Here is a 14,956-nt window from a genome sequence, read left to right on the forward strand (position 1 = left end):
ATGATATGGGTTTTTGGAAATAAAAGATTTAATAATTGCAAACAATATTTGACTGTAATTGTTAGGTTATTTTCATTAAAAACATTCATTTTTATATTTCATCGGCTGAGTAACTTTGTCAGTATAAATGTATATCGTTTTTTGGAGCAGAATTTTATTTGAGATATTTACGTAAAATGTGCTTTTTAATCTATTTTATGTAGTGGAACTTCTCCCTTGGCATGTCTGAATGCTATGCTTCACACTAATTCTCGTGCAGATGATGGAATGTTTTACAGACTTCCAGGGCGGATGGGTCTTTACACATTGAAGGTAAGAACGATTGTACCATATTGTTGTTTTCACTAGGAGTTTTCAAACTTGTTGGTTGTGAGCAGCACAAATGAATATTATGGATTTCTGGTATTCCTCGGAAACAAAAAATTAAATGTATGGTCTCTAATTTGTGTATATATATTCAGGTAAAATACGCACAAATGTTCTGATTTCAGATTTATCTTGCAATATGGCAGTTGAATGAAGAACCTTTATTCCCAAACTCTAGTTTCTCAAAGTTTGAGAAACTAATAATTGCGTCAACATAATTAACACTGATTTTAAGTTATGGGGCTTCAAGGGCCGGATACTGCAGTCTCAGTGGTGTAATCGGTTCGCGTGTTTGGCTATTAACCGAAAGGTTGGTGGTTCGAGCTCCCCCAGTGACGCTCATGTGTAGTTGTTTGAGGGCGGATTGGTGGCTCAGTGGTTAGCACTGCTGCCTCACAGCACCAGGGTCCCAGGTTCGATTTCAACCTCGGGTGGCTGTGTGAAGTTTGCACATTCTCCCAGTGTCTGCGTGGGTCTCCTCCGGCTACTCTGGTTTCCTCCCACAGTGCAAAGATGTGCTGGTCAGGTGAATTGGCCATGCTAAATTGCCCATAGTGTTAGGTGCATTAGTCAGAGGGAAATGGGTCTGGGGGGGTTACTCTTTGGAGGGTCAGTGTGGACTGGTTGGGCCGAAGGGCTTGTTTCCATACTGAGAGGAATCTAAAAAAAATTACTAAAATTTTGAGGGCAAATTTTAGCTGACTTTCTGGAGATTGGCCACAACTACACTCCTGACTGTTGTTTGAATATGGTGCTTCTTAAATCATAGTCTTAACTGTTCTCTTAAAAAATTTTGACATTTGTTGTAGAGAGACTGAAAGGGTTATGATGGTTGATAAACTTGCTCTTCAACTAGGTTGAGTCAACAGCAATATCTAGTGATAAGTTCCCTTGAGTGCACTGACATTGGAGGATAACACTTCTTGATATCCTTTACATCACTTGAGAGTATGAATTTGGCCATTGAAGAGGTACAGAGCATGAGATAATAGGAAGCTGTGTGTATAATCTACCTATGAAAGTTAAAATCATGCTCATCAATCCATTTTGACCATAATGTTATCCTTAACAAATGATTGTGTAACATGGAAATTAAAATGATGTGTGGCTGTAATAGTTTTCCAAGAAGGTCAGTGTCCTTGCAAATAGTTCATCAACTAAGCTATCTAGATGCATTTCCCCATATCATGTAGCTGGAGATAGCGGGCATCTCCTCAGGATTGCATCTAATGTTGTCACCCTGCCATGTATGCAGCCAGATCACGGTTTTGATGAACTTGAAGCTGTGACAGAGATTCTTTATGAATTACATGACACGTTTGCTTTAATGTGTAATTTTAAAACTCCCAGGTGACATTACTCAGTCACTTGGAAATTGCTCTTGATTTTGGTCCTAGACATTCTGTAAGGGTTAGTAATGTGGTGTGCAATGGCGTGGAATGTAGAGCAGAATGGTGAAAACCATTTGTTTGAGTAGGGAAAGGAAAAAATGTGATGGAGGTATACAAGTCAGAGATAAGAGAGGGGTCACTTACTACTTGGAAAACTATTGCCCTGTCTATTATTAAGTGGTTAAAGAATACATTATTTCGTTAAGTATTTCAGTAGAGTTAAAGTTATGCCAGTTCTCTTTTTGTTTGTATTTTAACTAAGTTGTAAGAATGAAATGTCTTTTCCTGAAAGCCGAGTGGTGGACCAATCAAAGTACATCTGGAACACAGCATCTCAAACTTGCCTTCAAATAAGTATAAAAGCTACTCAGGTCCATAACAAAAGGGAAATCATGTTTGAGTGTTGGATTTTGGACAGCGTAGCATCTGGTTTGGATGAACGAAATCATACATGTAGTATATTCGATTTCCAAAAGGCAATCACTAACATGCCATATATTGCACAGATAGGAGTTTGCTGTTTTGGAGGTGATATAATTGCGTAGATGATTTGTTTCCTGTTAACTAGTCTGCGTGTTGGGATAAATGGTAGACGAGCAGGAGGCTGGAAGAAACAGCAAGCCAGGCACCTCCTGCTTATCAACTTGGATTCCAGCACGTGCAGTTTTTTGTCTCTAACTAAATGTTCGGATAAATAATTCATTTTCAGTGTGCACACTGTAGTTAGTTGGAATGTTGCAAGGATAATTTCTGGGGCCTCAGTTATGTAGAATCTAAGTAAAAAACCTGACTGCATTGTAGCCCAATTTTCTGATTGTAGAAAGATAGATACAAAAACGTGTTGTGAGGAGACAAGATATGAAAGCGATATGTACTGGTGAATAAGTGGGCAAAGAATTGACAGGTGAGAGCATCCACTTCGGCAGATAGAAGAGTAGAACATTATTGTAGTACAGTGAGTTCTGGAAGTTCTTGTGCACGGATCTTAAAAAGGTCAGTCAAGATAAGCATGGGTTTGGGCGGTTCCCTAAATCAACATGAAAGTTAACTTATGAGGGCCATCAATCTGAGAACTCATTTCATTTATTGAATGAAATGAATTAGTGCAAAGTAGGCTAACTCATGAAGGAAGAGCTGTAGGCAGGAAGTGCAGTAGAGAAACCATAGCAAGTAGTTAGGAAAGTCAGTACCTGCATTGCAGGAGTTACTGGTAGAGTGCCTTTTGGTGGCAGTTGAGTTGTTGCTGGGGGATCCATAACATGGAGGGGTTGGACCCTGGAAGCTATCTTTGACTTGGATGGGTGTTCTTTTTCTGAGTGCAAGTTGACCTTTTGCTAGATCTTGGAGAAAGAAAGGCTGGAAGGGGAATGAGGTAAAACAGGTTGCAGGAGGCCTATGAAGTAGGATGGCAGTAAGTGAAGCTGCAAAGAAAAGTATGGGCAAAAGAGGTGAGAGGAATAGTTTTAAACCTGTCAGGGAAGCAATGTTTAGTTAATTGGGATCCAAGAAAAGTTTAAATTCTTTGCAAATCAGTGCAAACTCTAGTTTAGGACTTTGTAAATTTGAAGCTACTATATTTGGTAAAAATGTAGGCTGCCATATAGTAATGTAAAGTCAGTTGTTGGATCTGATTTCACATTTTTATATTGAGGTACAGTAAATAGGGGTGTGACTGCCTGGTTAGAATGTTCTAGCTTTGCATATGGGAGATGGAAATAGACCTCACCTGTCTTCAAAAGTTGCACTGGGGTGATGTCTTTGTATGTAGAAACATGATGGTTGTTTTGAATAATGTATTGTTAACTTTGTCTGTTGTTTTTTTACCAATTTAAATACTGTACCTAAGAAATTAATGTTTTCCTTGTGTTGTGGCTTTATGCTTAGGAGGGAATTGATCGAAATTGATTATTCACGTCTGCTTTTGCGCAGCATCAGCATGTAGAAGGGATTATTTCAGTGTGATGGCATCACTTAATGAATGAGTTCGTGAGAACGAAGTAGGCCCCCAAAAATTAGAGTATCCTTGAGAAGTGCCTTTTAAAATATTTTTATTTCTGATCCTAAGCAGAAAGATGTAATTAAGAAGGGACATGGAAAGTCAGTCTTTTATTCTAAGGAGTTTGCAGGATACATATGCAGGGGAGGTAATGTCTCACAAACGTGATTGAGGTTATTTTTTGAGGAAGTAACAAAGATGATTGAGGGCAGGACAGTGGATTTTGTAAGTGGACTTCAGCAAAACCTTTGACAAAGTCCCACTTTGGCAGGCTGATGCAGAAGCTGAAGTCATATGGGATCTGTCATGAGCTGGTAAGATGGATAGTGTCTTGGCTTGGTCGTAGAAGACTGGTGATGGTGGAAGGCTTTTTTTTTCCCTGACTGGATATGTGTGAACAGTGATCAATGCTGAGACCCCTGTTGTTTAGGCCATGAGACATAGGAGTGGAAGTAAGGCCATTTGGCCCATCGAGGCCACTCAGTTATTCAATCATGGCTGATGGGCAATTCAACTCCACCTACCCGCACCCTCCCCATCGCCCTTAAGTCCTTGCGTGATCAAGAATTTATCAATATCTGCCTTGAAGGCATTTAACATCCTGGTCTCCACTGTGCTCCTTGCCACCACTCTCTGGCTAAAGAAATGTCTCATCGTTTCCATTTTAAATTGACCCTCTCTAATTCTTAGGTTGTGTCCACCAGTTCTTGTCTCTCCACCTGCTGGAAACAAATTCCCAGCCTCCACCCTTTCTAAGCCATGTATTATCTTGTAAGTTTCTATTAGATCTCCCTTCGACCTTCTAAACTCTAATGAATACATTCCCAGGATCCTCAACTGTTCATTGTATGCTAGGCCTAACATTCCAGGGATCATCCGTGTGAATCTCCACTGGACATACTCCAGTGCCAGTATGTCCTTCCTGAGGTGTAGGGCCCAAAATTGGACACATTTATTCTAAATGGGCCTAACTAGAGCTTTATGAAGTCTCAGTAGCTAATCGTTGCTTTTATATTCCAACCACTGATCACTTGATATTGTCAAATGACAACATTACATTTACTTTCTTAACCACTGACTCAACCTGCTAGTCAACCATTAGACAATCCTGGACGAGTACTCCCAGATCCCTTTGTACTTAGGCTTTATGAATTTTCTCACCGTTTACATGCCAGTATTTTTTTCCCCAAGTGCCAGACCTTGCTCATGTTGAATTTCATCAGCCATTTCCTAGACCACTCTCCTAAACTGTCTAAATCTTTCTGCAGCCTCCCCACCACCTCAGAACTACCTGCATGTCTGCCTAACTTCGTATCGTGGGTGAACTTCGCCAGAATGTCCCCAGTCCCTTCATCCAGATCATTAATATATAAAGTGAACAGCTGCAGCCCAACACTGAACCTTGCGGGACACCATTTGTCACTAGCTGCCATTTCAAAAAAGAACCTTTTATCCCAACTCTCGGCCATCTATCAGACAGCCGATCCTCAATCCATGCCATTACCTCACCTCGAACACCATGGGCCCTCACTTACTCAACAGCCTCCTGTGAAGCACCTTATCAAAGGCCTTTTGGAAGTCTAGATAGATAACATCCACTGGGTTTCCCTGGGATAACCTACTTATTACCTCTTCAAAGAATTCTAACAGGTTTGTCAGGCACGGTCTCCCCTTACTAAATTCATGCTGACTTGTTCTAATCTGACCCTGCACTGCAAATAATTTAGAATTCTCATCCTTAACGATGGATTCTATAATTTTACCTACAACTGAGGTTAGGCTAATCAGCCTATAATTTTCCATCTTTTGTCTTGATCATTTCTTGAACAAGGGGGTTACAATAGCAATTTTTTTTCCAATCATCTGGGACTTTCCCTGACTCAAGTGACTTTTGAAAGATCACAACCACGCCTCCGCTATTTCCTCAGCCATCTCCCTCAGAAATCTAGGATGTCACCCACCTGGGCCAGGAGATTTTTAGACCTTTTAGCTTTTCTAGCACTTTATCTTTTGTAATGGCTATCATACTCAACTCTGCCCCCTGGCTCTCCTTAATTGTTGGGCTATTACTCATGTCTTCCACTGTGAAGACTGACGCAAAGCACTTAAGTTCTTCAGCTATTTCCTTATCTCCCATCACTAGCCTTCTTGCATCAATGTGGAGCGGCCCAATTTGCTTCTTATGTATTGAAAGAAACTTTTACTATCATTTCTAATAATACTGGCTCGCTTACCTTCATATTTGATCCTCTCCTTCCTTATTTCTCTTTATTATCCTCTGTTTGTTTTTGTAGTCTTCCCAATCTTCTGTTTTCCAGGGATGTTGGCCACTTTATAGGCTCTCTCTTTTTCTTTGATACTTTTCCTGACTACTTTGTCAGCCATGGCTGTGCAATTTTGTGCAACCCCCCCAAACACTACCATCACCACCAGAGTATCTGGCTTTTCTTTGGGATGAACCTCTGTTCTGTGTCCTCAATTACACCCAGAAACTCCTTCCATTATTGCTCTACTGTCTTCTCCACTAGGCTGTACTGCCAGTCAACTTTCGTCAGTTCCTCTCTCATGCCCCGTAATTACCTTTATTTAACTGTAACACCATTACATCCAATTTTCAAACTGCAGACTGAACTCTACCATATTATGATTGCTGTCTCCTAAGTATTCCCTTACTTTAAGATCTTTTATAAAGTCTGGCTCATTACATAGCACTAAGTCCAGAATAGTCTCCTCCCTTGTGGGCTCTGTCACAAGCTATTCCAAAACGCCATCCTGTAACCATTCCATGAATTCCCTTTCTTTGCATCCACGGGCAACATTATTCACTCATCCATTTGTATACTGATGTCCCCCATGATCACTGACCTTGCCTTTCTGACATGCCCTATCTATTTCCTGGTACATCTTGTGCCCCTGGTCCTGACCAATGCTGGGAGGTCTGTACGTAACTCCCATTGTGGTTTTTTATTTATCTTTGTGGTTCTTCAACTTCACCCACACAGACTCCACATTATCTGACCCAATGTCATTTAGTGCCATAGATTTAATTTCATCCTTAACTAACAAGGCCACCCGCTCCCTCTGCCCACCACCCTGTCTTTTCGATAAGTTATAAATCCTTGGATGTTTAACTGCCAGTCCTGAACCCCCTGCAACCATGTCTCTGTGATGCCGACCACATCATAATCATTCACTATGATTTGTGCTATTAATTCATCTACTTTGTTATGAATACTATGAGCATTCAGGTAAAGTGCCAAAATGCTAATTTTCTTATTCTCGTGATTTCCAAAATCTCTATGTCCTAAGTTATCCTTACTTTTTGCTTCATGCCTAGTCTGCCTTGAACTTAAACCCTGCACACAGACTAACCTGCTGGTTATCTTTTTACTTGACCCCATACTCCCTGTAGCTTCTTCTCCCTCCTCCCCACTCCCCACCCCGAAACTCTCAAGATTACACCAGAACACTGGTTCCAGATCGGCTCAGTAGGAGACTGACCCATCGGTACAGATCGCCCCGGTTCCATGAAATAATGCCAATGTCCCATGAAATGGAATCCCTCTTCACCACACCAGTCTGTTAGCTGCATGTTTACTTCCCCAGTTTTCTTAACCCTATGCTAATTAGCATGTGGCTCCGGCAGTAATCCAGAGATTAACCCTCGAGGACCTGTTCTTCAACTTCCTTCCTAGTGCGTGATACTCCCCAAACAGGTCCTCCTTCATAGTCTTGCCTATGTTGTTAGTACCAACATGGGTCACAGCAACTGGATCTTCTCTCTCCCGCTCCAACATCCTTTCAAGCCGGTTGGAGGTATCCTGCATTCTGGTACTGGGCAAGCAGCACACCAAGCAGGAATCCTGATGTGGCTCGCAAAGGATACTATCTGTCCCCCCTAATTATAGAATCTCCTATAACAATTATTTGTCTTTTTGCTCCCCTCTCTTGAATGGCCTTCTGTACCATGGTGTCGTGGTCAGCTGCCTCACCCTGTCCACAGCCCTTTTCCTCCATACAGGGAGCAAAAATCCCATACCTGTTGGAGAAGGTAAAGGGCTGAGGCTCCTCCACTCCTGAACTCAATTCCCCCACCCTGGCCTCACTTAGTTATACCCTGTTGTTCCTGATCACTAACTGAATTTGAATTATTTAATCTACCGGGTGTGACTGCCTCCTGAAACAAAGCGTCCAGGTAACTTCCCCCTCCCGGATATGCCGGGGAATGTAGCTGGCCTGATCAGTAAGTTTGCGGATGACCCAAAGATCAGGAGAGCTGTGATGGTAAAGATTGCCAAAGGATGCAGCAGGATATATACATAGTCTGCAGACTTTGTCAGAGAAATGGAATTTAATCTGGTCAAATGCAAGATGATGCATTTTGAAGGTCTCGTATAGGGAGGAAGTTCATAGTAAATGACAGAGCCTTTAGTCAGAGGGACCAAAGTGTACATGTTCACAGTTCTCGGAAAGTGGCCACGCAAGTGGATAAGGTGGTCAAGAAGGTTTATAGCATGCTTGCTTTCATCGGTCAGGGCAGACAGTATAAAAATTGGCGAGTCATGTCGCAGCTGTATAGAGCTGCGTTAGGTCACGTTTGGAATATTGTGTCCAGTTATGATCACCACACTACCAGAAAGACGTGGAGGCTTTGGAGAGGGTACGGAAAAGGTTTACCAGAATATTGACTGTTTGGAGTATGTCAGCTGTCAAGAGAGATTGAACAAATTTGATTTATTTTTACTTTAACCTCAGAAGCTGCTGGGTGACCTCATGGAAGCTTGCAAAATGATGAGAGGCATATATAGAATGGATTGTTGGAGTCTTTTTCTCAGGATAGACAGTCAATTACTATGGGATATACATGTAAGCTAAAAGGAGGAAAGTATAAAGGAGATGTGAGAGGCATTTTTTTAAGACAGTGTTCTGAGTGCCTGGAACATACTGGCAGAGAAGATGCTTGAATCAGATACAATAGGATTACTTAAGAGTCATTTTGACAGACAGGAATGAGCAGGGTATAGTGGAATACAGACTGCCAGAGTCAAAAATGTTTAGTTTAAAAATGTATCATGTGTAGTCGAGGTTTGGTGGCCCAAGTAACCTGTTCTTGTGTTGAACAGTTCTTTGTTTTTGAGCAAAGGATGGGTTTATAGTCATGAGGGTTAGAAAAATGAGACATGAATTTTATTGAAATGCGTTCGGAAGGGAATTGAAAGGAGCAGATTTTTAAGTTCAAAGTTAATTTTTTTCATAATTGACCATGATCAATGCCATATTGTTAAGTCGACTATAAACCTGACAGTGGAGTTGTTCATCGAATGATACGTATGTTCTGAAGATAATTTTAAAAATGTCTACAACTATTAATGTAGTAATTGGATTGTGAAACTGTGTTAAACTCTGAACTTTTGGTTCAGTAATTCTGGCATTAGATACTCTTGAGCAAATTCTCCTTGTACCCAACATGTGGTTTCTTATGTATTATATATATATGTATGTAATATATATATTTTAAGATCTTTTAATTAAGAGAAAATGCAATATGAATTTATTAGAGGTGGTCATGCTAGTAACATTTTTATTTTTTTCAAGCTATAATACCCAGAAATCAGGTGGCCTATTTGTTGTACTTTTTGGAACAGTAGCACAAAAGTTTGTGAATTTGTTTGAAACGCAAGAGTCATTGGTAAGGACAGTACCCCAAATTGCTGTTGAGAAGGTGACAAGCCATCTTCTTGAGCCAGTGCAGTGCACAAGATGCCGGTAAACCCAGAATGCTGCTATAGGTTCTTTTCTGAGTTGTTTGTCACAACTTGAAAATTTGCTAGTGACTGCCTTAGCTTCCACATATCCACCATCCTACTGGTCGATGCTCATATTCTTGCCAATCTCCTTCCAATGGTCTTAAGTCAGTAAAGAAGCAAATATGGTGGATAATCATTTAGGTGGCATAATGGGAATAACTGGATTAAATTCTAATCTGGATCCAGTCTTGTCAATTCTAATCTTGATTTATCATCACCCCTTTTTGTTAAACTCTTTCTGCTTTTATTGCACTGTTCTTCTCTGGGATCATGCAAACTACCAAATGGTTCCTCTGTTTCAAGTTCTGTCTACTGATAACCTGGAAGAAATGGAGGGTTTCCCTGTGGCAAGTCTGATGGATAGTTCAGAACTCTACAGTAATTCATCTTGGCTGCAAATGAGGAAGAATTTGAAGACTTGGAAGCTGTATAGACATTAAGACATTAAGACTCTGAATTATAAATTCTAGCTCTTAAGACGCATAATGCTGATGGCATGAAAATGACAGCATGACTTGTGAGCCAGCAAAAGTAAACCATGTGAAGCTGCACCATATGCAATTATTTGATTTCCTATATATCCGTGAGATACATACTGAAGGATGTTGGTGTAGAGGACTGTTGTGAGGCTGATAACTTATCTAAACTATCTAAATCCTGAGGAAAAATTGAAGGAACTTTGCTTTATAATTAAGAAAAAAGCTGTTAGTTATATTAAAAATTGTTTTTCTTGATTATTGAGAAGGTCTTCATCCAAAGAATGACTTTGTAATGATCTTCAAAGCATAAGTGCAAACACCTGGAGTTATTTCTCATGCCACAATTACTTTGTTGGGTTTCTCGGTAAATAAGTAAGCTGAGTTTCCATATCTAAAATGACCTTTGGGATCTTTAAATTTAAAAAAAAACCCAAGCAGACATTTTTGTTTGTATCATGTAAGAAAACATCTTCATGACATTCTCTGATGACATGCAGCTGATCTTCATTTCTATCACTCAGGGAACAAGGCACAAGAAATTCGTAGGCGTGCATGGTTGCCTTTGAGGTTGCCTTCAACTCGCTGCAATGTACCTTTCCTTGCACTTGTTGTTTTGTGTTTTTTTTTCCTCCTTTTCTCCGTCTCAAAGTTATCCTGCTTTGAAGCATGACACATTAATTATTATGTTATCATCATTCAGCTCCTGAATTGTAATTGGATGTTAACTGATGGCCAAATGGCCAAGATCTTGTTCTCATAAATTGACAATCAGGTCTGTACCATTTGTATTTCATTGTGGTGCACACGCTTTTATCCCACTCCCTTGCACTTCATGTCTTCTATTTTCTCATTTATTTACAAGAAAGTAACCCACTTTACATGAATGCGTGGATCTGATTCAGTCGTTCCTGTGTCAGAATTTTTCTTTTATTCCACCTATTCCCACTTCCCATTACATTCGTTTTATGTGAAGAACAAGAACAGAGAGCAGTATAGCACAGGAACAGGCCCTTTGGCCATCCATGCCAGGTCACCCCTCAAACTCCTGTGTTCCAGTGAAAATGCATTCAGTCTATCCAACCTTTCTTTATAGCTAAAATCCCCCATACCAAGCAATATCCTGATAAAGCTTTTCTGTATCCTTTCCAAAACATCCGCATCCTTCTGGTAGTGTGGTGACCAGAATTGCACGGAATATTCCAACTGTGGCCTAACTGAAGTTCTGTAAAGCTCCAGCACAATGTGCCTATTCTTATACTCAACTGTCCCTTCCAATGAAGGCAAGCATGCCATGGCCTTTTTTACTATCTTATTACCTGTACTGCCACTTTCCGTGATCTGTGGATCTGTACACCCAGATCCCTCTGCATATCAATACACCTAAGGGTTCTACCATTCACTGTTTAATTTCCACCTATACCTGATCTTCCAAAATAGATCACCTCACATTTGTCCAGATTAAACTCTTTCTACCATTTCTCTGCCCATGCCTCCAACTGGCCCATATTCTGCTGTATCTTCTCTCAAGCCTCCTCACTATCCCCAACTCCACCACTCTTTGTATCATCTGCAAACTTACTAATTAGACCAGCTATATTTTCCTCCAAATCATGTATGTCGACCACGTTCAGAAGAGATCCTAACACAGTGGAGCACCACTAGTCACAACCCTCCATTTCGAAAAACAGCATTCCTCCACTACCATCTGTCTCATTTAACTGAGGAGTTCTGTATCCATCTTGCCAGCTCATCCCAATACCATGTGACTTTGCCTTTTGTACCAGTCTGCCATGAGGGACCTTGTCAAAGGCTTTACTGAAATCCATGTGGACAACATCAGCTGCTTTTCCCTCATTCATCACCAACTGGAAAAAAAAGTCAATCAAGTTCGTGAGGCACGACTACCCCTGCACAAAACTATGCTGCCTATCGCTAATAAATCCATTTGCCTCTAAATGCGTATAGATCTTGTCCCTGAGAATCTCTTCCAATAGATCTGCATTGGCTACTCTCCAGTCCTCTGGGACCTTGCCTCTGGCCAAAGCAGCTACAAAAATGTCTGTTAAAGGGTGGCTTATTGGTTAGCACTGCTGCCTCACAGCACCAGGAACCCGGGTTCAATTCCCGGGTGACTGTGTGGAGTTTGCCCGTCTGTTTCCGGTTTCCTCCCAGAATCCAGAGATGTGCAGGTCAAGTGAATTGGTTATGCTGAATTGCCCATAATGTTAGGTGTATTAGTCAGTGGTACATATAGGTTAGGTGAATGGGTCTGTGAGAGTTACTCTTTGGAGGGTCGGTGTGGACTTGTTGGGCCAAATGCCCTGTTTCTACATTGTAGGGAATCTAATCTAATCCAATCTACTGCTCCAGCAATTTGTTCTCTTGCCTTCCTCAATACTCTGGGAGAGATAGATCCCATCAATACTCAGGGACTTATTTACCTTCATATTTTTTAAGACCGTCAACATCTCTTCCTTTTTTAATAGCAGCTTAGCTTAGAAATTCGACAGTTTCTTCCCTGAGATCATTCCTTCTCTTTTGTGAATACTGACACTCACAATTCGTTTCGCACCACACCTACCTATTCTAACTCTAACACAGATTCCGTCCTTTGTACTTGAGTGAGCCAATCCCTTCCCTGGCTGCCCTCTTGTGTAAAAATCCTTAGGATTCTCCTTAATTTTGTTTGGTAATGTCTTTTCATGACCCTTTTTTTAGCCCTTCTAATTCATTGCTTATCTTATTTCCTACTTTCCTCATATACTTCAAGGGCTTCATCAGTTCCCATCTTCCGGGATTTTAAATAGGCTTCCTTTCTCTTTTGTCCAACATCACAACATCCTTGGTCATCCAAGGATCATGTAACTTGCCATCCCTATCCTTCATTCTTACAGGAATATGCTGCTCCTCAATTCCTAGCAACTGCCGTTTGAAATACTCCTACATGTTTGATGTGGATTTACCCAAACAGCTGTCCCCAATCAAAATTCTTCAGTTCCTGCCCAATATTGTTGTAGATTGCCCTCCCCCGAAGACTGCTATTTTTTCTATCCATGAGTACTTTATAATTCATGGTATTATGATCACTACTCCTGAAATGTTCCCCCACTGAAACTTCACAGTGCTCATTTCCTCAATCCAAGTCCGGTATAATCCTTTCTTTGGTTGGACTATTAACATACTGTAAATGTGTTGCTGGAAAAGCGCAGCAGGTCAGGCAGCATCCAAGGATCAGAAGAATCGATGTTTTGGGCATAAGCCCTTCTTCAGGAATGAGGAAAGTGTGTCCAGCAGGCTGATAAAAGGTAGGGAGGAGGGACTTGGGGCAGGCAGAAGATGAGGTGCTCTTCCTCCAACCGTCGTGTTGCCATGGTCTGGCGATGGAGGAGTCCAAGGACCTGCATGTCCTTGGTGGAGTGGGAGGGGGCGTTAAAGTATTGTGCTACTGGGTGGTTTGGTTGGTTGGTCCGGGTGTCCCAGCTAGGGGACACTTTCTCCTCGAAGCTATTAACATGCTGTGTCATGAAACCCTCCTGAATGGTCCTTCCAAATTCTGTCCCATCCAAGCCCCTCGCATGAAGTGAGTCTCAGTCAACAAAGGGAAAGTTAAAATCACTCACCACAACAATCCTCTTTTTGCATCTTTCCAAAAGCTGTCTACATATTCTCTCTTCTATCTCCTGCTGGCTGTTGAGAGGCTTGTCATGTACCCCTGGCATGGTGATTTCGCCTTTCCTATTTCTGATTTCTACCCATATTTCTTCCCTGCATGAGTCCTGTGATGCATCCTTCCTCTGTACAGTTGTAAAATATTTTTTTACCAATAATGCAGTTTCCCCCATCCATTTTACATCCCTTTCTGTCACACCTGAAACAGATAAATCATGGGACATTCAGCTGCCAGTCCTGTCCCTCTTTTAGCCAAGTCTCCATAACCACAATAATATCATAGTTCCAAGTACTAACCAAAGCTGTAAGTTTGTCTACCTTGCCTATTGTACTTTGGGCATTTCTGACCACCACCTCTGCTCTTTTCAAAGGTGTTTTCTTACCTGTTCTTGTTCTTAGTCATGTTTACCTTGGTTTCTATTTCCATCAGTTTCTGCATCATGTTCTTAATGTGTGTCCTTTAGTTGACTTATAACTGACGAGTAAAGAATTTGTTTCAGTTTAAAGAATAACTTACTTTATTTGATAACCCAACCGACACGATATAGCAATTTAACAAAGCTATTCCAATCCCTGCAACATAGCATAAACACACCCCTTCGCAAAAGTTCAGACACTGGTTCTTATAGGCAGGAGAAGTTTGAGAAAAAGTTCAGGCCAGACCTCTGTTAAAGCATGGAACCTTTTTTCACAGTAGCTGCTTCTCGAGGTCCCCAGCAGTTTTTTTGACTCCCTGCTAAAACTAAACCAAACTAGAAAAAAAAGACCGAACTGGGAATACTGGCCAATCCCCTGCCGTTGTTTTCACGTAGAGATTTCCAGACATATTGGAACCTCTGCCTTTATGACACCTCTTGGGGGAAAAAAAGTGAAGGACAGAATAATCTTGGTAAAGGGCAGCATCATCACATCTAACTCTGATTCTTCTTCTGATATTGGACTATTCCAACATTTTTTTTCAATTACAAGTATCCACAGAATTCTTTTTTTGTCTATACATAATAAAGAGTACTTGATATTGCTTGCATGAATAAAATTTAATATCTTATGTAATTGGAATGGCGAATATTTAAGAGTTTTACAAGCTTTTCTTTATCAAGGTGTGATAGATTCGTGACTTTTTATAGATATGTATCTTGAGTGGATCTCAAGCATTGTTTTGAGGGGGAGCAAATCGATCAGTTTTTAAAAAATGTTTAAGAGATGTCTCATTTTCAGAACAAGACACAGCTTAGGGGTTTCACATAG

The 14,956-nt window shown here is 40.9% G+C and overlaps 1 protein-coding gene across 8 annotated transcripts in view; it reads left to right on the forward strand.

The window, feature by feature from the left end:
• Positions 1 to 14,956, forward strand: part of LOC122560167 (polycomb group protein ASXL1-like) — a 106,527-nt gene that overhangs the window by 41,645 nt on the left and 49,926 nt on the right. For 7 of the 8 annotated variants that reach the window (XM_043710512.1, XM_043710511.1, XM_043710513.1 and 4 more), the window contains one exon: positions 204 to 312. The exons of the other annotated variant lie outside the window; for it this stretch is intronic. In XM_043710512.1, coding sequence (XP_043566447.1) covers positions 204 to 312 — 109 coding nt within the window. The remainder of the gene's footprint in view (positions 1 to 203; positions 313 to 14,956) is intronic. 8 annotated transcript variants of the gene reach the window in all.

The sequence above is a fragment of the Chiloscyllium plagiosum genome, chromosome 20, assembly GCF_004010195.1.
Source record: "Chiloscyllium plagiosum isolate BGI_BamShark_2017 chromosome 20, ASM401019v2, whole genome shotgun sequence".
NCBI classification, from domain to species: Eukaryota; Metazoa; Chordata; class Chondrichthyes; order Orectolobiformes; family Hemiscylliidae; genus Chiloscyllium; species Chiloscyllium plagiosum.